Source organism: Aquarana catesbeiana, linkage group LG02, assembly GCF_042186555.1.
Source record: "Aquarana catesbeiana isolate 2022-GZ linkage group LG02, ASM4218655v1, whole genome shotgun sequence".
NCBI lineage: Eukaryota > Metazoa > Chordata > Amphibia > Anura > Ranidae > Aquarana > Aquarana catesbeiana.
The window spans coordinates 748,077,864-748,102,953 of NC_133325.1; the positions used below are offsets into that span (position 1 = coordinate 748,077,864).

The window sequence follows — 25,090 nt, forward strand, 5'->3', positions numbered from 1 at the left end:
TCCAGGCAAGCAAGGGAGAAGTGTGCATCTCTGCACAGTTCTGTCTGTTAGAGCAGACAGAGGGGCCAAGTCTGTGGGCTGGAACAGCAAGGAAGCTGGAAAAGAGTGCCAAGGTACAGGACCTCTGTTATAGAGCCAAGAGGGCTGAAGCATTATTCTGAGCAGCAGTGCTGCTAAAGAGAGCCAGGTGGCTTGGTAGTTTCTGTTTATCTTATATTGTTGCTGTGGGGGCTGAAACCCCTGTGCCGACAACTCTTCTGTTATCGGACTTGTTTTCTTTTTCTTTAATAAATGTGGGCCAACAAGCTCTTAGACGGCATATCTGGTGTGGACTCAGTTCACTTGTAAGCTCTACACTAAGCTAAACAACTCCCAATATTACACATGTTACAACCAAAAATGTAAATGTCGTATACAGAGTGAAATTTTTGCCCATTCTTCTTTGCAAAATAGCTCAAGCTCTGTCAGATTGGATGGAGAGCATCTGTGAACAGCAATTTTCAAGTCTTGCCACAGATTCTTAATTGGATTTAGGTCTGGACTTTCACTGGGTCATTCTAACACATGAATATGCTTTGATCTAAACCATTCCATTGTAGCTCTGGCTGTATCTTTAGGGTCGTTGTCCTGCTGGAAGGTGAACCTCCGCCCCAGTCTCAAGTCTTTTGCAGACTCTAATGCAGTGTATACATGGTTAGACTTTTCGACCGGACTGGTCCGACGGACCGAGTCTGGCGGACAATCCGATCATGTGTGGGCTTCATTGGACCTTCAGCGGACTTTTCCAGTCGAAAATCTGACGGACTTTAGATTTGGAACATGCTTCAAATCTTTACGACGTAACTCCGCCGGACCCAGAAATCCGCTCGTCTGTATGCTAGTCCGACGGACAAAAACTGATGCTAGGGCAGCTATTGGCTATCAACTTCCTTATTTTAGTCCGATGTACGTCATCACGTACGAATCCGTCAGACTTTGGTGTGATCGTGTGTAGGCAAGTTCGTTCATTAAAAAGTCAGTCGGAAGTCCGTTGAAAGTCCGTCAGACCAGTCCGGTCGAAAAGTCAACCCGTGTGTACGTGGCTTAACAGGTTTTCTTCTAAAATTGCCCTGTATTTGGCTCCATCCATCTTCCCATCAACTCTGACCAGCTTCCCTGTCCCTGCTTAAGAAAAGCATCCCGACAACATGATGCTGCTGCCACCATGTTTCACGGTGGGGATGGTATGTTCAGGGAGATGTGCAGTGTTAGTTTTCCGCCACACAAAGCATTTTGCTTTTAGGCCAAAAAGTTCAATTTTGGTCTCATCTGACCAGAGCACCTTCTTCCACATGTTTGCTGTGTCCTCCACATGGCTTCTCTCAAACTGCAAACAGGACTTCTTATGGCTTTGTTTCAACAATGGCTTTCTTCTTGCCACTCTTCCATAAAGGCCAGATTTGTGGAGTACACGACTAATAGTTGTCCTGTGGACAGATTCTCCCACCTGAGCTGTGGATCTCTGCAGCTCCTCCAGAGTTACCATGGGCCTCTTGGCTGCTTCTCTGATTAATGCTCTCCTTGCCCGGCCTGTCAGTTTAGGTGGACGGCCATGTCTTGGTAGGTTTGCAGTTGTGCCATACTCTTTCCATTTTCCGATGATGGATTGAACAGTGCTCTGTGAGATGTTCAAAGCTTGAGTTATTTTTTATAACCTAACCCTGCTAGTTTTCAAATTAAAATGTTTTTTAAATTCGAAAAGTTTTCGAATTCAAATAGTTTTCCCATTTCCAAAGAGAATAAAATAGAATAGAAAATAAAGGAATAGAATTGAAAAGAATATAAACAAATGGAATAGAATAGAAATGAATAGAATAGAATAAAAAAAGAATAGAATAAAATAAAAATAATATAACCATCTTGTGACATTCAAAAAGAAAAGAATAAAACAGAAAAGAATAGACTAAAAAAAAAGAACAGAATAGAATAGAATAGAAAGAATATAACCATTTCCCCAAATTCAAATAGAATCAATGTGAATTTGAATAGAATAGAAAAGAATAGATTAGAATAGAATAGAAAATAACAGACTAGTATAGACTCCTAGAGAAAAAAAAAGAATAGAATAGAATAGAAAGAATGTAACCATCTTCCTATTCTAATCTATTATTTTCTATTATATTCAAATTTGAATTGATTCTATTTGAATCTTGGGAAATGGTTATATTCTTTCTATTCTATTCTAGCCTAGTCTATTGTTTTTTTTTTTTTTATTTTATTATTTTTCTATTTGTTAATTCTATTTTATTCTATTCTTTTCTTTTCATTCTATCCTATTCTTTTCTATTATTTTCTATTCTTTTCTATTCAAACTCAAATTTATTCTATTCGAATTTTGGAAGGTTTCAGATGGTTATATTCTATTCTATTCAATTCTATTCAATTCTGCTGTTTTTTATTTTTATTATATTCTATTCTAATTTATTGTTTTCTACTTTATTCAAATTTGAATTGATTCTATTTGAATTTTGGGACACGGTTATATTCATTCTATTCTATTATTTTTTCAATTATATTCTTTTCTATTCTATTATAATCTATTCTATTATTTTTTTCTTTTCTTATGTATTCACATTTATTCTATTTGAAAATAGAATTTCAGAAGATGGTTATATTCTATTTTCTCTATTCTTTTTTATTTTATTTGTTTCTATTGTTCTTTTATTTTATATTCTATTTTGTTCTGTTTTACTCTATTATATTCTATTCTTTTTATTCTGTTATATTCTTTCTATTCTATCATATTTTTTCTTTGTAATTTGTAAAACTATTCAAATAGATTTGAATTAGAATTTAATCCAAAAAAAATTTTGCGTTATTTTGGATCTGTTTAAATTTGGTACTATTGTACGAATTTGTATAAAAATTTGTCCGCATTTCAATTCGAAACGAACTTCACATGTCTACAAGAAACATCTGATCTCTGTGATTGCCAACAAGGGTTTTGCCACCAAGTACTAAGTCATGTTTTGCGAAGGGGTCAAATACTTATTTCACTCATTAAAATGAAAATCAATTTATAACTTTTTTGAAATGCATTTTTCTGGATATTTTTGTTGTTATTCTGTCTCTCACTGTTAAAATAAACCTACTATTAAAATTATAGACGGATCATTTCTTTGTCAGTGGGCAAACGTACAAAATCAGCAGGGGGTCAAATACTTTTTCCCCTCACTGTATAAACAGTTGTGCTCATAAGTTTACACACCCTGGCAGAATTTATGATTTCTTGGCCATTTTTCAGAGAATATGAAATATAACACAAAAACTTTTCTTTCACTCATGGTTAGTGTTTGGCTTAAGCCATTTATTATTAATAAACTGTGTTTACACTTTTTAAATCATAATGACAACAGAAACTACCCAAATGTCCCTGATCAAAAGTTTACATACCCTGGTGATTTTGGTTTGATAGCATGCACACAAGTTAACATAAAGGGGTTTGAATGGCTATTAAAGTTAACCATCCTCACCTGTGATCTGTTTGCTTGTAATTAGTGTGTGTGTATAAAAGGTCAATGAGTTTCTGGACTCCTGACAGACCCTTGCATCTTTCATCCAGTGCTGCACTGATGTTTCTGGATTCTGAGTCATGGGGAAAGCAAAATAATTGTCAAAGGATCTGTGGGAAAAGGTAGTTGAACTGTATAAAACAGGAAAGGGATATAAAAATATATCCAAGGAATTGAGAATGCCAATCAGCAGTGTTCAAACTCTAATCAAGAAGTGGAAAATGAGGGGTTCTGTTGAAACCAACGCAAATGCCACAAAGTATCCTACTTATAATACGCCAAACAGCACAGAGACAAGCCTCAAACCTTCTGGCACAAAGTCAGTTGGAGTGGTGAGACCAAAATTGAGCTTTCTGGCCACAACCATAAACGCTAAATTTGGAGGGGAGTCAACAAGGCCTATGATGAAAGGTACACCATTCCTACTGTGAAACACGGAGGTGGATCGCTGATGTTTTGTGGATGTGTGAGCTACAAAGGCACGGGAAATTTGGTCAAAATTGATGGCAGGATGAATGCAGTCTGTTATCAAAAAATACTGGAGGAACATTTGCATTCATCAGCCAGGAAGCTGCGCATGGGACGTACTTGGACATTCCAACATGACAATGATCCAAAACACAAGGCCAAGTTGACCTGTCATTGTCTACAGCAGAATGAAGTGAAGGTTCTGGAGTGGCCATCTCAGTCTCCTGACCTCAATATCATTGAGCCACTCTGGGGACATCTCAAATGTGCAGTTCATGCAAGACAGTCCAAGAATTTACAGGAACTGGAGGCTTTTTGCCAAGAGGAATGGGCAGCTTTACCATTTGAGAAGATAAAGAGCCTCATCCACAAATACCACAAACGACTTCAAGCTGTCATTGATGTTAAAGGGGGCAAAACACGGTAAACTGGGGTATGTAAACTTTTGATCAGGGTCATTTGGGTAGTTTCTGTTGCCATTATGATTTAAAAAGAGTAAACACCGTTGATTGGTAATTGTGTGTGTATATATATATATATATATATATATATATATATATACAGTGGGGACAGAAAGTATTCAGACCCCCTTAAATTTTTCACGCTTTGTTATACTTTTTGCAGATTTATTAAAAAAAAAACTGAAATATCACATGGTCCTAAGTATTCAGACCCTTTGCTGTGACACTCATATATTTAACTCAGGTGCTGTCCATTTCTTCTGATCATCCTTGAGATGGTTCTACACCTTCATTTGAGTCCAGCTGTGTTTGATTATACTAATTGGACTTGATTAGGAAAGCCACACACCTGTCTATATAAGACCTTACAGCTCACAGTGCATGTCAGAGCAAATGAGAATTATGAGGTCAAAGGAACTGCCTGAAGAGCTCAGAGAATTTTGGCAAGGCACAGATCTGGCCAAGGTTACTAAAAAAAATTCTGCTGCACTTAAGGTTCCTAAAAGCACAGTGGCCTCCATAATCCTTGAATGGAAGACATTTGGGACGACCAGAACCCTTCCTAGAGATGGCTGTCCGGCCAAACTGAGCTACCGGGGGGAGAAAGGCCTTGGTGAGAGAGGTAAAGAAGAGCCCAAAGATCACTGTGGCTGAGCTCCAGAATTGCAGTCGGGAGATGGGAGAAAGTTGTAGAAAGTCAACCATCACTGCAGCCCTCCACCAGTCGGGCCTTATGGCAGAGTGGCCCGACGGAAGCCTCTCCTCAGTGCAAGACACATGAAAGTTTGCATGGAGTTTACTAAAAAACACCTGAAGGACTCCAAGATGGTGAGAAATAAGATTCTCTGGTCTCATGAGACCAAGATAGAACTTTTTGGCCTTAATTCTAAGCGGTATGTGTGGAGAAAACCAGGTACTGCTCATAACCTGTCCAATACAGTCCCAACAGTGAAGCATGGTGGTGGCAGCATCATGTTGTGGGGTTGTTTTTCAGCTGCAGGGACAGGGCGACTGGTTGCAATCGAGGGAAAGATGAATGCGGCCAAGTACAGGGATATCCTGGACGAAAACCTTCTCCAGAGTACTCAGGACCTCAGACTGGGCCGAAGGTTTACCTTCCAACAAGACAATGACCCTAAGCACACAGCTAAAATAACGAAGGAGTGGTTTCACAACTCCGTGACTGTTCTTGAATGGCCCAGCCAGAGCCCTGACTTAAACCCAATTGAGCATCTCTGGAGAGACCTGAAAGAGAGACCTGAAAATGGCTGTCCACCAACGTTTACCATAACAACCTGACAGAACTGGAGAGGATCTACAAGGAGGAATGGCAGAGGATCCCCAAATCCAGGTGTGAAAAACTTGTTGCATCTTTCCAAAAAAGACTCATGGCTGTATTAGATTAAAAGGGTGCTTCTACTAAATACTGAGCAAAGGGTCTGAATACTTAGGACCATTTGATATTTCAGTTTTTCTTTTTTAATAAATCTGCAAAAATGTCAAAAATTCTGTGTTGCTCTGTCAATATGGGGTGCTGTGTGTACATTAATGAGGAAAACAATTAACTTAAATGATTTTAGCAAATAGCTGCAACATAACAAAGAGTGAAAAATTTAAGGGGGTCTGAATACTTTCCGTCCCCACTATACACATATATATATATATATATATATATATATATATATATACACACACACACACACAGTTTATGTCTTTTCTTCTCACAGAATAGATGCAGGACCTCAACCACACCCCTCTCTTTTCCCAGGAAAGCAGGGGTGGGGGTGTGGGGGGTGTGGAGCATGTTGCAGCAAATGGTTGGTGTGGCAGAGTGCAAGGCAGGAATGAACTTTGTACAGAGTGCAAAGTTCAGTAGTGCACTATGAACAGGGTTCAGGAGTGCGCTTTGTATAGAGTGCAGGGTTCAGGAGTGCGCTTCATACAGAGTGCAGATTTCAGGAATGTGCTACGTACAGGGTTCAGGAGTGCACAGTATACAGAATACAAAGTTCAGGAGTGCACTATGTACAGAGAACAGAGTTCTGGAGTGCACTGTGTACAGAATGCAGAGTTCAGGAGTGCGCTGTGTACAGAGTGCAGGGTTCAGGAGTGCGCTGTCTACAGAGCGCAGGGTTCAGGAGTGCGCTGTTTACAGAGCGCAGAGTTCAGGAGTGTGCTGTGTACAGAGTGCAGAGTGCTAGAGTGCGCTGTGTACAGAATGCAGGGTTCAGGAGTGCAATGTGTACAGAGTGCAGGGTTCAGGAGTGGGTGGTGTACAGAGTGCAGGGTTCAGGAGTGGGTGGTGTACAGAGTGCAGGGTTCAGGAGTGGGTGGTGTACAGAGTGCAGAGTTCAGGAGTGTGCTGTGTACAGAGTTCAAGAGTGCGCTGTGTACAGAGTGCAGGGTTTAGGAGTGGGCGGTGTACAGAGTGCAGGGTTCAGGAGTGTGCGGTGTACAGAGTGCAGAGTGCAGGAGTGTGCTACATACAGAATGCAGAGTCCAGGAGTGTGCTGTGTACAGAGTACAGGGTTCAGGAGTGCACTGTGTACAGAGTGCAGAGTTCAGGAGTGTGCTGTGTACAGAGTTCAAGAGTGCGCTGTGTACAGAGTGCAGGGTTTAGGAGTGTGCGGTGTACAGAGTGCAGTGTTCAGGAGTGTGCTGTGTACAGAGTGCAGAGTTCAGAAGTGTGCTACATATAGAATGCAGAGTTCAAGAGTGTGCAATGTACAGAAGGCAGGGTTCATGACCGCATATCTCACTGGCCACTTTAAACCAAAAAACTACTCCATCTTTTCCCCCCAAAATCTCCCCAGTACAGAGTTCTCCTCCCACCCCCAAATCCCCCTCCTTCTTAGACTGACATCCCAATTCTAGCACATCCAGTGTAAATCCTCTTCCCCTGCCATCACCATCATTTTATTTACCTCTGCCCCCCCAATTTCCCCTCCCAACACAGTGGTGGAAGATGCTCTTCCTCCCGGGCTCTTCCTTGTGGTATGTCATAAGACAGGTTAGAGCTGAGGAAGAGTTAGTGGGGAGAAATGCTGTGGATGCTGGCAATACCTGGATGCCCAGAACTAATAATTTGCATTGCATCCGCCTTCCTGTACATTGCATCAGCTGTACCCGGGAACAGCGGTGAGGGTTTGGTGTAGCCGTTAAGAGAGGAGCGCTGTCACTTCTAAATATAAATTCTAAAATAATTCTAAATATAGAGAGTATAACATGGGACACTATTATATTATTATTCTTCAGAAATGATATAGGGGGTCATTTACGAAAGGCAAATCCACTTTGCACTACAAGTGCACTTGGAAGTGCAGTCGCTGTAAATCTGAGAGGTAGATCTGAAATGAAGGGAAGCTCTGCTGATTTTATCATCCAATCATGTGGCAGTTAAAATGCTGTTTTTTATTTTCCTTGCATGTCCCCCTCAGATCTACAGTGACTGCACTTCCAAGTGTACTTGTAGTGCAAAGTGGATTTGCTTTTCGTAAATAACCCCCATAGTGTCAACAGTTTGCACAGTGCTTTACAATATAAATGGAGACTATAGACTTACAATACAATCTGAGACAGGAGGGTTAGGAGGGCCCTGCTCGTGAGAGCTTATGATATAAAATATGCGAAGCATGGCATGTGTAGGTGGTATGTGTAGGCCTATGAATACATTTATAAAACGTTTTGATTCCTTATTTATGGCAAAGAGAGAAATGGAATATTTTCCTTGAAGTTGAAAAGTCTCTGCAAGTGGAAAAAAAGTGTTCAACCCTCTGGAGATCCTTGTCACACGTCATTAGCCCTAGATGGCCTGATTGTCTCAATCGATGGTCAAGTCTATCACATTGTTTGTATTCAGCTATGTATGGGCACTCTTACATTCAGGATAATTATTCTGTGCATTCTGTAAAGCCAGTTATTTAGTCATTCTCATTGGAAATACTTCCTGTATAATTAGTTCAATCAGCCTTTAATTGGATTTTCAATGGATTTTCCAAGACAGGAATATGCAAATCTATAACCAACACTTTCACACATTGACCCTCCACTAGATGACAGCAGGAATCTTTTGGTCTATCTAAAGCCTGCACACCTTTTTCTAACTCAAAGCAAAAGCAGAATACTGGGTAATAAAACCTTTTCAGGCTTGATGGTCATCATCAGTACAGTTGGACACTCTCTACTGTAATGTTGGTAGTAAGTGTCCATGTTTTTCGCACCTGCCTCTTGGGCCGGGCCTTTTGGCCAGGACCAGGGGAAATTTTTATGCCTGGCCGGAGGGCCGGCCATTGTATAGCACAATGGCCACTTTCACTCTCCCATCTCACTATCTTCCCCACTCTTTCTTTTACCCCTGTTTGTCACCTTTTTGTCTTTTTTTTTTAGTTGTCTTTGTATACACGTTTTGTCACTGTGTGGCGAGTAGGGTGTGGGTCCTCGGGCCTACTCTGAAAGTCTTGGGAGGGGGTGGATATAGGCCTTTTGGCTTGGTTCGCCCTCTCCTTTGAGGGGTCTCTCTTCGGGAGAGCCCCACTGTACTTGGGTTGGTCTGCTTCGGCAGTCCTTCCAGTTGTGGGGGTCCGCCTGGTTTCGGCCGGATGGACCATTTGTCTGAGTACCTCAGTCCCTGTCTGGAGCCTAACGCCCCGGGGGATCAGGGTAAGGTCCTTCCCTAGTGGAGGACTCTGTACACCCGTTGCACGTTTTTGTGTTTCACTCTCTATGTGTGGGCACTTTTTTTTGGCACCGGGTGGAAGTTTTTGAGGTGTGTTTTGCACGCCACTGGCTTTTCGATAGAAGTAAGTGTCCATTGGTTTTCATGTCCTAGCAACAGCACAGGACTAGGGGATTGCTAGCTGGGAGGCTTCGGGGGGGAGTATGACAATAAAATTAATAAACATTTTACAAAGATGCACAGTCTTTAATGTTTACTGGGGTCCCTTGACTGCATAGGCTATTTTCTGGACAAGGTGAACGTTAAGCCTTTCCCAATATTTGAGGCCAGCTAGCAGATATTGTTCTTTCCTAGAACAGAAGGTTTGTTGTATATAAGATGTTTTCAATTGACAATTTACATGTTTTATTTGGTAATCTTTCAATGCTTACCAGAATGGTGGTCACAATAAGCGTCCGGTTGGCCAAAGAATCTGTAATGTTAGTTGACTTGTCCTTTGTATTGTCTGTCATGTTAAGGCCAATATTTGAATTCCAAACTCCAACCTTAAGGAGAGAAACGAATATAACTTAGATTAATATTGTAATCCACGGGCTTATATAGGTATACACGTAGTCAAGGAAAATCACACACACATATACATACACACATACATTTACATATACATATACATAAACATATATATATATATATATATATATATATATATATATATATATATATATATATATATATATATATATATATATATATATACTATATTACCAAAAGTATTGGGACCCCTGCCTTTACACACTCACGAACTTTAATGGCATCCCATTCCAGTCTTATTCCGTAGGGTTCAATATTGAGTTGGCCCACCCTTTGCAGCTATACCAGCTTCAACTCTTCTGGGAAGGCTGTCCACAAGGTTTAGGAGTGTGTCTATGGGAATGTTTGACTATTCTTCCAGAAGAGCATTTGTGAGGTCAGGCACTGATGTGGATGAGAAGGTCTGGCTCACAGTCTCTGCTCTAATTCATCCCAAAGGTGTTCTATCGGGTTGAGGTCAGGGCAGTGCATGCCAGTCAAGTTCCTCCACCTCAAACTCGCTCATCCATGTCTTTATGGACCTTGCTTTGTGCGCTGGTCCAAATCATTTGGTGGATAGGGGGATTATGGTGTGGGGTTGTTTTTCAGGGGTTGGGCTTGGCCCCTTAGTTCCAGTGAAGACAACTCTTAAGGCTTCAGCATACCAAGACATTTTGGACAATTTTATGTTCCCAACTTTGTGGAAACAGTTTGGGCATGGCCCCTTCCTGTTCCAACATGACTGCGCACCAGTGCACCAACAAGGTCTCTAAAGACATGGATGAGCAGCAAGTTTGGGGTGGAGGAACTTGACTGGCCTGCACAGAGTTCCCATAGACACACTCCTAAACCTTGTGGACAGCCGTCCCAGAAGAGTTGAAGCTGTTATAGCTGCAAAGGGTGGGCTAACTCAATATTGAACCCTAAGGACTAAGACTGGGATGCCATAAAAGTTTATGTGCGTGTAAAAAGGCAGGCGTCCCAATACTTTTGGTAATATAGTGTACATTGTATCGACACTAGCATACAACAGTGGTAAGCAATATATTGGAGAATGTGTAAATATTTTATTACATCTTTTCATGTGACAACACTGAAGAAATGACACTTTGCTACAATGTAAAGTAGTGAGTGTACAGCTTGTATAACAGTGTAAATTTGCTGTCCCCTCCAAATAATTCAACACATAGCCATTACTTTCTAAACCACTGGCAACAAAAGTGAGTACACCCCTAAATGAAAATGTTCAAATTGGGCCCAATTAGCCATTTTCCCTCCCCGGGGGGTTATGTGACTCGTTAGTGTTACAAGGTCTCACTCTCTCATACTGGACACTGGAAGTTCAACATGGCACCTCATGGCAAAGAACTTTCTGAGGATCTGAAAAAAGGAATTGTTGCTTTACATAAAGATGGGATAGGCTATAAGAAGATTGCCAAGACCCTGAAACTGAGCTGCAACACGGTGGCCAAGACCATACACCAGTTTAACAGGACAGGTTCCACTCAGAACAGGCCTCACCATGGTTGACCAAAGAAGTTGAGCGCACGTGCTCAGCGTCATATCCAGAGGCAGTGTTGCCAACCGCCAGTATTTTTACTGGCAGCCAGTAAAAAAATGGGCACTTTTCTCCTGCCAGTGAAAGAAAAAGGTTGCCAGTAAAAAAATATGACTCTGACACTTGGCCGAGACCATCCCAGTGCCTGCTACATTGTGTTCGGACTGTGCCGGCAGTGTGTCACATGAAGTCTTGGTGCAAGGAAACGGAGCAGCCGGAGCCTCATGTGCAGGTCTGCAGGACAGGAGGAAGGCAAGCTGGGAGTGGATGGAAGGGACCACCTGGCATGGAGAGAGAGAGTGTCACTATGACTTCGGAGGGGAGGTGAGGTCTCATCATCATCTATGCTGCTGAACACTGCTGTCAGTGTCACTTTGAGAGTCAATTTCATGTGTGCGCTGCCCATTCTAATTTCTTGCCCTCTTGATTCCTGTCCCTGAGCTACTTAATTACTATATTGAAAATAAAATAATATGTTTTTGCCTTAATATCTACCTTAAATAACTTTGCTAATTGCATATTGTACTTGTTTGTAACCTAAATACTGAAATTTGCACTTAAAACTGTCATTTTGTAACTTTTGGATATGCCAGTAAAAACTTAACTGTGCCAGTAAATTGTGGGTGTCATGTCAGTAAATTTCAATCTGGTAAGTTGGCAACACTGTCCAGGGGTTGTCTTTGGGAAATAGATGTATGAGTGCTGCCAGCATTGCTGCAGAGGTTGAAGGGGTGGGGGGGTCAGCCCATCAGTGCCCAGACCATATGCCGCACGCTGCATCAAATTGGTCTGCATGGCTATTGTCCCAGAAGGAAGCCTCTTCTAAAGATGATGCACAAGAAAGCCTACAGTTTGCTAAAGACAAGCAGACTAGGATATGATTACTGGAACCATGTCCTGTGGTCTCATGAGACCAAGATAAACTTATTTGGTTCAGATGGTGTCAAGCGTGTGTGGCGGAAACCAGGTGAGGAGTACAAAGACAAGTGTGTCTTGCCTACAGTCAAGCATGGTGGTGGGAGTGTCATGGTCTGGGGCTGCTTGAGTGCTGCCAGCACTGGGGAGCTACAGTTCATTGAGGGAACCATGAATGCCAACATGTACTGTGACATACTGAAGCAGAGCATAATCCCTTCGGGGACTGGGACGCATGGCAGTATTCCAACATGATAAGGACCCCAAACACACCTCCAAGATGACCCCTGCCTTGCTAAAGAAGCTGGGGGTAAGGGTGATGGACTGGCCAATCATGTCTCCAGACATAAACCCTATTGAGCATCTGTGGGGGCATCCTCAAATGGAAGGTGGAGGAGCGCAAGGTCTCTAACATCCACCATCTCCGTGATGTTGTCATGGAGGAGTGGAAGAGGACTCCAGTGGGAACCTGTAAAGCTCTGGTGAACTCCATACCCAAGAGGGTTAAGGCAGTGCTGGAAAATAATGGTGGCCACACAAAATATTGACACTTTTGGCCCAATTTAAACATTTTCACTTAGGGTGTACTCACTTTTGTTGCCAGCGGTTTAGACATTAATGGCTGTGTGTTGAGTTATTTTGAGGGGACAGCAAAATATATAAATATATATATATATATATATATATATATATATATATATACATATATATATATACACACACACACACACACACACAGTAAAACCTTGGATTGCAAGCATAATTTGTTCTGGAAACGTGCTTGTAATCCAAAGCACTTGTATATCAAAGCGAATTTTCCCAATGAAATAATGGAAACTCAGATGCTTCGTTCCACAACCACAAAAAAAGAAAAAAAAAGCAGAGATCCAGCAGGAGCTACATAGTATATTAGGGAAGATAGGCGCCTCTAAGTGAAGCAATATGGTTACATTTAATGAAGGTACAACATTTAGCAACTCACATGGTTGATGATTAAAACAGGCACATCTAAGTATGCAGGCATCTAAAGCTGTCCAAATAGACCATCCTCCCCACCGCCATCAACGTCATCCCTTCCATACTGCGCTCCACAAGCTCTTCAAGCCTCACTTTCAGATCGCTCTACTGCAGGGCAGTCTTCCTGGTCATGATAGCAGACTGACAGTGGTGAGAGCCGGCAGTGCAGAGGACGGTCTATTTTGACAGTTTTACCATGGTTTAGGAGATATTTACCATGTATGATTGCGCCGACATTATGCGCGATTTATACTAGCTCATTTTTCCTTTGTCTTACAGGTTTTTTTTTTTTTTCGGGTTTACAACCACTTTAAAAACCACTTCCATACTGGGCCTATTCTGGCACTCCTCTTCTACATGTAAAAATCATAATTTTTTTGCTAGAAAATTACTCAGAACCCCCAAACATTATAAATATATATTTTTAACAGACACCCTAGGGAATAAAATGGCAGTCATTGCACCTTTTTATTTTGTCAATAAGACCCCACATCTCTCCTCCAGGCTGGAAAGCATAAGATCTGGAAAAAAAATCCACGATCTCATGCTTACCAGTAGGGATGAGCCGAACACCCCCCTGTTCGGTTCGCACCAGAACATGCGAACAGGAAAAAAGTTTGTTCGAACACGCGAACACCGTTAAAGTCTATAGGACACGAACATGAATAATCAAAAGTGCTAATTTTAAAGGCTAATATGCAAGTTATTGTCATAAAAAGTGTTTGGGGACCTGGGTCCTGCCCCAGGGGACATGGATCAATGCAAAAAAAAGTTTCAAAAACGGCCGTTTTTTTCAGGAGCAGTGATTTTAATAATGCTTAAAGTCAAACAATAAAAGTGTAATATCCCTTTAAATTTTGTAGCTGGGGGGTGTCTATAGTATGCCTGTAAAGGGGCGCATGTTTCCTGTGTTTAGAACAGTCTGACAGCAAAATGACATTTCGAAGGAAAAAACCCATTTAAAACTACTCGCGGCTATTGCATTGCCGGTCCGACAATACACATAAAAGTTCTTTGATAAAAACGGCATGGAAATTCCGCACAGGGGAACCCTGAACCAAAATTTAAAAAAAAATGACGTGGGGGTCCCCCTAAATTCCATAACAGGCCCTTCAGGTCTGGTATGGATATTAAGGGGAACCCCGGCCAAAAATTTTTTAAAAATGACGTGGGAGTCCCCCTAAATTCCATACCAGACCCTTCAGGTCTGGTACGGATTTTTAGGGGGAACCCCGCGCCAAAAAAAAAAAAACGGCGTGAAGGGTCTGGTATGGAATTTAGGGGGACCCCCACGTAATTTTTTTTTTTTTTAATTTTGGTTCGGGGTTCCCCTGCCGTTTTTATCAATGAACTTCTATGTGTATTGTCGGACCGGCAATGCAATAGCCGCGAGTAATTTTAAATGGGTTTTTTCCTTCGAAATGTCATTTTGCTGTCAGACTGTTCTAAACACAGGAAACATGCTCCCCTTTACAGGCATACTATAGACACCCCCCAGCTACGAAATTTAAAGGGATATTACACTTTTATTGTTTGACTTTAAGCATTATTAAAATCACTGCTCCTGAAAAAACGGCCGTTTTTGAAACTTTTTTTGCATTGATCCATGTCCCCTGGGGCAGGACCCGGGTCCCCAAACACTTTTTATGACAATAACTTGCATATAAGCCTTTAAAATTAGCACTTTTGATTTCTCCCATAGACTTTTAAAGGGTGTTCCGCGGCATTCGAATTTGCCACGAACACCCCAAATTGTTCGCTGTTCATCGAACTTGCGAACAGCCAATGTTCGAGTCGAACATGAGTTCGACTCGAACTCGAAGCTCATCCCTACTTACCAGCCGCGATCGCAGCTTTGTTTACATCCGCGGGCCGGACGTGACGTCATAACGTCGAGCCTGGGCCTCCGACGGTCATAGAGATGACCGGTGATCATCTGGTCACCGGTCATCTCTATGCTCGTCATCCGGCGGCGGCATATTGCTACACTCAGAGGCACCTCTCTTACTTGAGCCTGAAAGAAGATGCATATTAACCCTTTGCTAGTTAAACTTTTGTTCATAACTTTACTGTGACATCACTGTGACATCACTGTTCCTCCCTGTGACATGGACAGCCCCTTTAACTGAAGTAGCACTGAAGTTGTATCAAATCATTACAAATCTCACTGCAGTAGTGGTTGAAGTAGTGGTTGAAGTTGGGTTTTAAATCGCACTACTTTAAATCGTACCCACTTTGACTGCAGGCTTCTACTCAGTTGCTACTCGTATTGCAAGACATCGCTCGTTTATCAAGTTAAAATGTATTAAAAAATGTAGCCTGTCTTTTAAAACACTCGGAGACCAAGTTACTCGCAAGTAGTTTCTGCTACTTACCTTGACACTTTTCAACTAACAAAATTTTTATTTTATTCTGTTGTAATGCATGAGCATGTTTGCTGATCAGCTGAGCAGATGCATTAGATCACATAGTCTAGCTAAAACCAACAAAGCTGACCTTTTTTGACTAAGCATTTATTATTTAGCAAACAGTCTAGCTAAAATCAGGAGCAGCTTAGCCCTCTCTGTACAGCTCAAACACCCCCCCCCCCCCCAAAAAAAAACCCTTTATGTATATTTTTTCCTTCCACTTTATTTCGGAATGCCAAGTAAATCACTGTGTACAGAGAGGTTGTCAGCCCTAAAAAAACCCAAGAAGACAATTTGTTCCATAAGAAATTGACTGTGGAGATTTAATAATAAGTTTTAGATGCATAACAACCAGCCGTGCATTTATAAACCCATCTGGCTAACAAGAGGGAGTTTTAATTTCATTTTCCATCTCTGCAGTGCCGTGTCCCTTTATTACTTGCAGTGCTGATCTGAATAATCAAACACTGCTATTTCATAACACACATTTGATTTATTGAATGTAAAGGTGCACGCTGTAGAAAAAAAATAATAAGCTTTACCAGACTGAAGAAAGAGCCATTTGTTTCTATGATGGGCAGCACCCTGTGGAATTATTGCCCTTCAGGCCAATGCATAGGGAATGTTTAAATAGTCATCTTCTGTCTGAGAACTTAGACCTTCACCGTGTAAGCAGATGCTTCTCTCAGCATGCCACTGCTATGGAAATGCTCATGCTGAGTCTATCAACCTTAGCATCCAGCAAGAGGCTGTGCAATCGAATTCCTCCTGCTAACTGGCTACGTCGTCCATCTGAATCTTGATTTGAAATTAAACTCATGCTGAGTCCGGACCACCTTTCTACAAATGCCTGCTATAAGTCAAAGTTCCTAGGAAGTGCTGTTTACGGCCCACAGATTAGACGTCTTGCATTCCCTAAACTGCATATGATTTAGCAGGAGATAGTAAGCAAAAGGAAAACAACTAAGGCTAAAGGTTTTCGGACACCTGACCATCACACCCATATGAACATGTTGGATATCCCATTCCAAAACCATAGGCATTATTTTGGAGTTGCCCCCCCCCCCCCCCCCCCTTTTCCCTTTACCCTTATCTTGGAAGGGTCCCTACAAAATTTTAGAGTGCGCCCATGGGGATTTGAGCCCATGTAGCCAAAAAAAGCATTTGGTAGGTCCGATACTGATGCTTCCAAACAGCAATCCAAGTCATCACTTTAGGGCTGAGATCGGTGCTTTGTGCAGGACACATGAGTTCCTCCACACCAAAGTGGTCAAACCTTGCCTATTATGGAGCTGGCTTTTTGCATAGGAGCACAGTCATGTTGGAACAGAAGAAAGCCTTCCCAAAACTCTTCTCACAAGATTGAAAGCACACAATTTCTCCATATAAGCAAAGGGCCAGTTTACTGTCCTCCAGACTTTAGGTGGGCCAGACTGGGGCCACTGAAAGTCGAAAATGTCCTAGCATCAGTGGGAGTAAACAATTGCCCATCTTTGGTGTCAGTGAGAAGTATTGTGCCCCAGTTTGGTGTCATTGGGTGAGAAGAATCATGTCCCATCGTTGGTGTCATTGGGAGGAACTGTGCCCCATCATTGGTGTCATTGGGATGAATTGTGCCCTTCTGTTAGTGTCAGTGGGGAGAATCAGGCTCCATTGTTGGTGTCAGAGAATAAAATATTGCCCCAAGGGCCAGATAAAAGCAATCAAAGGGCCACATCCGGCCCCTGGGGTGCAGTTTGGAGACCACTGGCTTATAGGTATGTGTCATGGTAAGCTGTTCACAAGATTTTGGTCATATAGTGGAAGCATGCAATAATTAATTTTATGGCAGTATGGAGCTCTCTTTTAGTGGAAAAGAAAACACAAAAAACAGTTTACAAAATTTGAGAAGCATATGCACTGCAATCAGAATGAGATTCTTTTCTTACCGACTGTCATTTGGCAAGTAAGACACAGCAGAGAATGTTTGGGCCAAATGCCGCAGACCAACCAGTTGGTGATGGCTCAGAAAGGCAGTTTACAAGGTAATCAGTGTTCAGTGTTGCAAAAATAACAGCTTGAAGGCTTGAGCCTTGCCAACTGCACACAGATGCAAAAGCAGAAGTCTGCCAGGGAGGTCCAGCAGGGCGAAAAGATTTGAAATTTAATTTTTGAAATAGCAGAAAGGTTTGAAATCTAAACACATTTCTTTATCAGGACTGTCTCCAAAAACTGGTGGCCTTAAAAAAATGTGGAACATGGGGTCTGGAAACCTTCAGATTATTGCAATCCCGAGTGAAGACACACTGGGGATGCCTCTCTTAGCTTGTGAACTAAGATGTACTGCAGCATTTAGCATTTTGAAAGATAACTTTTATCAAAATGTTGTATTCTTGTAACTGTATGTGGTTTCTCCAAATAAGAATATTCTGTTAATTTTTTTTAATTTCAAATGCCTTTATATATAATAGCAAACGTTTGCCCACTCCAGAACAGGTAAAGTTGGGGATATCACAAACAAAGCTACAGAAATGTCTTAGCAGGCAGTATGTGTAGAAGAGAAGTATGGGCAGTATGTGCCACAGAGGAGTGTGAAGATTAGTACTTTTTTTCAGCAGGAACGTGGGGGAATGCAGTTCCGGCACCTCCTGAACTGAATGTATATAATACCAAGGGGTGCTGGAGTTTACTGGAGAGTCTATTGATGCTGGCTACAGGGGCATTTATTGTTGCTGTAGGGTATTTTGTTGGCAGGGGTCCATAGTTCCTGGGAGGGATCTTATGTTGCTAGAGAGATCTATTGTTGCTATGAGAGATCTATTTTTGCTGGAGGGATCTATTGTTGCTGGGTTGCTGGCTGCCAAGGACCTATTTTACTGCATTTCATTAACAAATTCCATACAATCTACTTAGCACCAAAAATTATACTTGGTTCTGTATTCTCTAAAAGGGGGGTACTGGGAGATGGGTAGGGGGTGGAACCAATTGATGGTGTTCAGAGGTGGGTAGAGGATAGAGATAAGGGGTGACTTGGAAGGGGTTAGTACCTGCACGTATTCGCTGAGAAAAAAAAGCCCTGGTGAAGAGTATAGCAAAAGGCAAAAGAGGTGTACAGAGTATATGACATAGGACAGTATGTGCAGGAGAGGAGTATGGAGGACATGACACAGGACAGTATGTGCAGAAGAGGAGTATGGAGGATATGACATAGGTGCAGGAGAGGAGTATGGAGGATATGACATAAGACGGTATGTGCAGGAGAGGAGTATGGAGGATATGAAATAGGAGAGTATGTGCAGGAGAGGAGTGTGAAGGGTACTCATCAGGCAATATGTGAAAGAAAGGAGTACGGTGGATATAACATGGGACAGAATGTGCAGGAGAGGAATGTAAGGGGTACATCAGCAGGCAGTATGTGCAAGACAGGCGTACGGAGAAAATGTCATGGGGAAGTATGTGCAGAAGAGGAGTGTGGAGGGTATAAAATCAGTCAATACAGTGCCTTGAAAAAGTGTTCATACCCCCTTGAAATTTTCCACATTTTGTCATGCTACTACCAAAAATGTAAATGTATTTATAGGGATTTCATGTGATAGACCAACACAAAGTGGCACATAATTGTGACGTGGATGGAAAATGATAAATGGTTTTCAAATTTAAAAAAAAATAAATATGTGAAAAGCGTGGTGTGCATTTGTATTCAGCCCCCCTGAGTCAATACTTTATAGAACCTCCTTTCACTATAATTACAGCTACAAGTCTTTTTGGGGATGTCTCTACCAGCTTTGCACATCTAGAGAGTGAAATTTTTGCCCATACTTCTTTGCAAAATAGCTCAAGCTCTATCAGATTGGATGGACAGCGTCTGTAAACAGCAATTTTCAAGTCTTGCCGCAGATGCACAAATGGATTTAGGTCTGGAGTTTTACTGGTCCATTCTAACACATGAATATGCTTTGATCTAAACCATTCCATTGTAGCTCTGGCTTTTCCGACGGGATTCCGCTCAAGTTTGCCTTGCATACACACGGTCACGCAAAAATTCGCTGTAATTACGACCGTCAAGAATGCGGTGATGTACAACACTACAACGAGCCGAGAAAATGCTTCCGAGCATGCGTCGAATTGTTTTCGAACATGCGTCGGAATTGCCACGATGGCATTTTCGGATAGGAACTTTTCCTGACCGAAAAATTGAGAGCATGCTCTCAATCTTTTGCTGTCTGGAATTCCACCAGCAAAAGACTGATGGAGCATACACATGGTCGCATTTTCCGATGAAAAACTCTCATCGGTCTTTTGCGGGCCGGAATTACGATCGTGTGTACGCGGCATAATAGGTTTTCTTCTAATGCCGCATACACACGACCGGACTTTACGGCAGACTTTGTCCGGCGGACTTTTCGACGGACTTTCCAAATGAACGGACTTGCCTACGATCAACCAAAGTCCGACGGATTCGTACGTGATCACATACGACCGGACTAAAACAAGGAAGTTCATAGCCAGTAGCCAATAGCTGCCCTAGCATCGGTTTTTGTCCGTCGGACTAGCATACAGACGAGCGGACTTTTCGACCGGACTCGAGTCTGTCGGACAGATTTGAAACATGTTTCAAATCTAAGTCCGTCAAACTTTTGAGAAAACAAAGTCCGCTGGAGCCCACACACGATCGAATTGTCCGACGGACTCCGGTACGCCGGACCAAGTATGCCAGAAAGTCCGATCCTGTGTACGCGACATAAGAATGCCTTGTATTTGGCTCCATCCATCTTCCCATCAACTCTGACCAGCTTCCCTGTCCCAGCTGAAGAAAAGCATCCCCACAACATGATGCTACCACCACCATATTTTACGGTGGGGATGGTGTGTTCAGGGTGATGTGCAGTGTTAGTTTTCCACCACAATAGCGTTTTGCTTTTAGGCCAAAAAGTTACATTTTGGTCTCATCTGACCAGAGCACCTTCTTCCACGTTTGCTGTGTCCCCCACATGGCTTCTCACAAACTGAAAATGGGACTTTTTATGGCTTTCTTTCAACAATGGCTTTCTTCTTGCCACTCTTCCATAAAGACCAGATTTGTGGAGTACACGACTAATAGTTGTCCTGCGGACAGATTCCCCAGACTGAGCTGTGGATCTCCGCAGCTTCTCCAGAGTTACCATGGGCCTCTTGGCTGCTTCTTTGATTAATGGTCTCCTTTTCTGGCCTGTCAGTTTAGGTGGACGGCCATGTCTTGGTAGGTTTGCTGTTGTGCCATACTCTTTCCATTTTCGAATGATGGATTGGACAGTGCTTCCGTGAGATGTTCAAAGCTTGGGATAATTTTTATAACCTAAGCCTGCTTTAAACTTCTCCACAACTTTATCCCTGACCTGTCTGGTGTGTTCCTTGGCCTTCATGATGCTTCTTGTTCACTTAGGTTCTCTAAAGCCGTGTACACACGAGCGGAATGTCCGACAGAAAAAGTCAGATGGAAGCTTTTCATCGTATATACCAATCGTGTGTAGGCCTCATCTGACTTTTTTTTTTAATTCTGATGGACCTAGAAATGGAACATGTTCTAAATATTTCCGACGAACCCAATTCCTATCGGGAAAACCGATCGTCTGTATGCTGGTCTGACGGACCAAAAAAGACACATGCTCTGAAGCAAGTACGAGACGGAAGCTATTGGCTACTGGCTATTGAACTTCCTTTTTCTAGTCCCGTCGTAAGTGTTGTACATCACCTCGTTGTAGACGGTTGCACTTTTGTTTGACCGTGTGTAGACAAGACCGCTTGAATGGAATTCCTTCGGAGTTCCGTCGTAGAAACCGATGGAGTTTATTACGATGGCAAAACCGCTCGTGTGTTTTCATGGCATTACAAACCTCTGAGGGCTTCACAGAACAGCTGTATTTATACTGAGATTAAATTACACACAGGTGGACTCTATTTACTAATTAGATGACTTCTGAAGGCAATTGGCTCCACTAGATTTTAGTTAGGGGTATCAGGGTAAAGGGGACTGAATACAAATGCACGCCACACTTTTCAGATATTTATTTGTAAAAAAAATTGAAAATTATTTTCCTTCTACTTCTCAATTATGTGCCACTTTGTTTTGGCCTATCACATAAAATCCTAATAAAATACAAAAAAATAGATTTCAAGGGGTATAAATAATTTTTCAAGGCACTGTATGTCCAGGAGAGGAGTGCTTAGGCTAAGACATGGAGCAGTATGTGCAGAAGAGTGGTGTGCATGGTATGACTGCAGGCAGTATGCACAGAAGAGGAATTCAGAGGAGACAGAGGATAGTATGTACAGGAGAGGAGTGTGGAAGTTATGACATGATTTGGCATTTTTTTTTAATTCGTTGTTATTTTTTAATTTTTTTTTTTTGCTGCCATGTACATTTTATGGGGACATCAGAGGTCTGTTAGATTTATGAAACCCCTTCTAAGCCCATCACATACAGATGGAGGACAGAAAGTTACTGAGCTGCATGTAGGGTTCCCACTTTTTCTTCAAGTCAAACCCCAACACGTTAGTGGCGCACAGCAATTTTCTTATCTTTTGTATACGCTACAGGATTGTAACAGAACTTGGACACCTTTGGGCACTCCAAAGAGAATAGTAATGCAGCATGCATTGTGCCCCCTCACCCTCCTGTCAGGCCCTGATTTGAGCCACATTCCTGCCTGAATACTGAATATTGTGTCTGGGTTTCAGGCGGACTTAAACCCGGACACATGATTAAAAACCCGGACTGTCCGGGTGAATCCTGGACAGGTGGCAACCCTAGCTGCCATGTATGCCACCTCATAAGACTGGTACACGGCCCCTGAGAACCCGGCAGTACTCGTGACTTCTGTGTATAGAGGGGGGACCAAGGAGTAACGAGTAAGCTTCTCACCCACAGATAAATGGCAAACACTGCACACTAGAGCTGCAGGAGCTGGCCCTGGGACATGTGTTTACTGTCACATTTCTTTGAATACTACAGAGACACATTGGGGATGTTTTTTTTTTAGCTTGTGGTTTAAGTAAAAAAGGGGAGAGGAGGGGGAATGGGGCTTTATATGAAGCATGCAGCTGCAGGGAATACAACAATCATTATATATGATATATCAAATCAAATTTAATAATTCATAGAACTCTGTATGTAACAAGGTAAAAAACAGTAATTCATGATAGTAATTGATATCCCATAGAATTCATAATAGACACATACGCATGTTAAATAATATCACAGTACAGTTACACATGGTTGTAATTATAGGGCCTCCAAACTCACTAATCCACATCAATGATAATTAAATAAAGGTCTTGATATGATAGTGATATATAGGATCATTGAAACCACATGATAATGGGCATGAAACGTGACATGGTACTTGTAAATAAAAAAGGGTTTTAACACGGCGTCTAGTTAGCTCAAGGCGTCAAAGCTGCATGTGTTCCACCTCATAAGACTGGTACACGGACCCTGAGAACCCAGCAGTACTCGTGACTTCTGTGTATAGTGGGGGGCCACGGAGTAATGAGTAAGCTTCACACCCACAGATAAATGGCAAACAGGCCCTGGGAGATGTGTTTAGAGTCACATTTCTTTGAATACTACAGAGACACATTGGGGATGCTTTTTTTTTTTTAGCTTGTGGTTTAAGGCATACTGCAATATCCAGCATATTAATGAAGAACTAAGGTAAAAATATTGTTTTCTAGAAACAATGTGGCTACTGCATGTGATAACACAGTACAGTATATGAGTGTGCCTAGAGTGGGGGATGTCACAAACATTGGCGAACGGCGGGGGTGAAGTGAATGTGGGGACTAGAAGTGCGCTGAACTGGAATTTGGGCTTTGAAGCCATGCCTGTACCAAACACCATCAATATCTTTCTTACCAGACATATTCTCCAAGGAAACCACATCTATTATTTATCTTTTCAAGTAAAGCAGAATATTCCACTAAAATAATAAGGGTAATGTCATGAGTAACTAAGGCTGATAGACCAAATGTTGCGTTAAAGGATAAGTTCACTTTTGTTCACTTTTTTTTTCTAAATTCCAGCTCCCCTATGTACCAATATAGCATTAATGTACTTTTTTTTGAAAAAATATCAAAAGCTTTCCATTAAATCTACAGACACTTACTTCACTTGTCCTCATCCATGATTCCAAACGTATCCATTAGTTTTGCCTTACTTCCTTGTCAGACTATTGGTCATGAAACAGGAAGGAGTTGACCAGCTGACCTCATTAGCACACACCCTGCATCATCCACCCTCCTACCTACCCTCCCATTCCCAGCTGCACGTTTTTTAACCACTTAAGCCCCAGAAGGATTTGCCCCCTTAATGACCAGGCCATCTTTTGCAATACAGCACTGCGTCACTTTAACTGACAATTGCACGGTCATGCAATGTTGTACACAAACAAAATTGATGTCCTTTTTTTCCCCCACAAATAGAGCTTTCTTTTGGTGGTATTTGATCACCTCTGCGGTTTTTATTTTTTGCGCTATAAACAAAAAAAGACCGACAATTTTGAAAAAAAAGCAATATTTTTAACTTTTTGCTATAATAAATATGCCCCCAAAAAATATAAAAAAACAAATTTCTTCCTCAGTTTAGGCCGATATGTATTCTTCTACATATTTTTGGTAAAAAAATTGCAATAAGCATATATTGATTGGTTTTCTTAAAGGTTATAGTGTCTACAAAATAGGAGATATATTTATGGCATTTTCATTATTTATTTATTTATTTTTTACTAGTAATGGCACCGATCTGCGATTTTTAGCGGGACTGCGACAGTGCGGCGGACAGATCGGACATTTTTGACACTTTTTTGGGACCACTGACATTTATACAGGGATCAGAGATAAAAATAGCCACTGATTACTGTATAAATGTAATTGGCATGGAAGGGGTTAACACTAGGGGGCGATCAAGGGGTTAAATGTGTGTCCTAGGGAGTGATCCTAACTGTGGGGGGGGGGGATTTGGGGGGATGGGACTGCTTGGGACTACTTAGTATGAACAGGAGATCTGTCTGTTTACATTGACAGATTTATATTCTGTCTCTCTCAAGAGCAATCGCGGGTGCCCGGCGAACATCGTGCCTGCCTGGCACACGCATTGGCTCCCTCGTCGCACCCCTAGTGGTCTTAAAACGGCGACGTACAGCTATGATGCTCACCCAAGGGAGCCAACCTGCCGCAGTATAACTGCGGTGGCTGGTCCTCTAGTGGTTAAATGAAATGCAATCAATCAGTGATCACCCTTCTCACTAAATACACAATATACAATCAGACAGCATAGTGTATGGCCATCTTTATACAAGTACATAGGAGGGAGTGGACAGAAACACTCAGCTGTCATCATTCACATCTCTACACAGCGGGAATTTGCATTCCCACAAGCGTTTTTTTTTTGCGAGGGGGTTTAGATGTTCTGGAGCATTTTAACTCATCACACTAGGGAAGCCCATCCACCT

At 41.9% G+C, this 25,090-nt stretch overlaps 1 protein-coding gene across 6 annotated transcripts in view; it reads right to left on the reverse strand.

The window, feature by feature from the left end:
- Window positions 1–25,090, reverse strand: part of GRIK1 (glutamate ionotropic receptor kainate type subunit 1) — a 652,481-nt gene that overhangs the window by 121,894 nt on the left and 505,497 nt on the right. For all 6 annotated transcript variants that reach the window (XR_012241793.1, XM_073617099.1, XM_073617101.1 and 3 more), the window contains one exon: window positions 9,587–9,700. Coding sequence is in view for 5 of the 6 variants with exons in the window: in XM_073617099.1 (XP_073473200.1) it covers window positions 9,587–9,700 (114 nt within the window). In the remaining variant the exon portion in view is untranslated. The remainder of the gene's footprint in view (window positions 1–9,586; window positions 9,701–25,090) is intronic.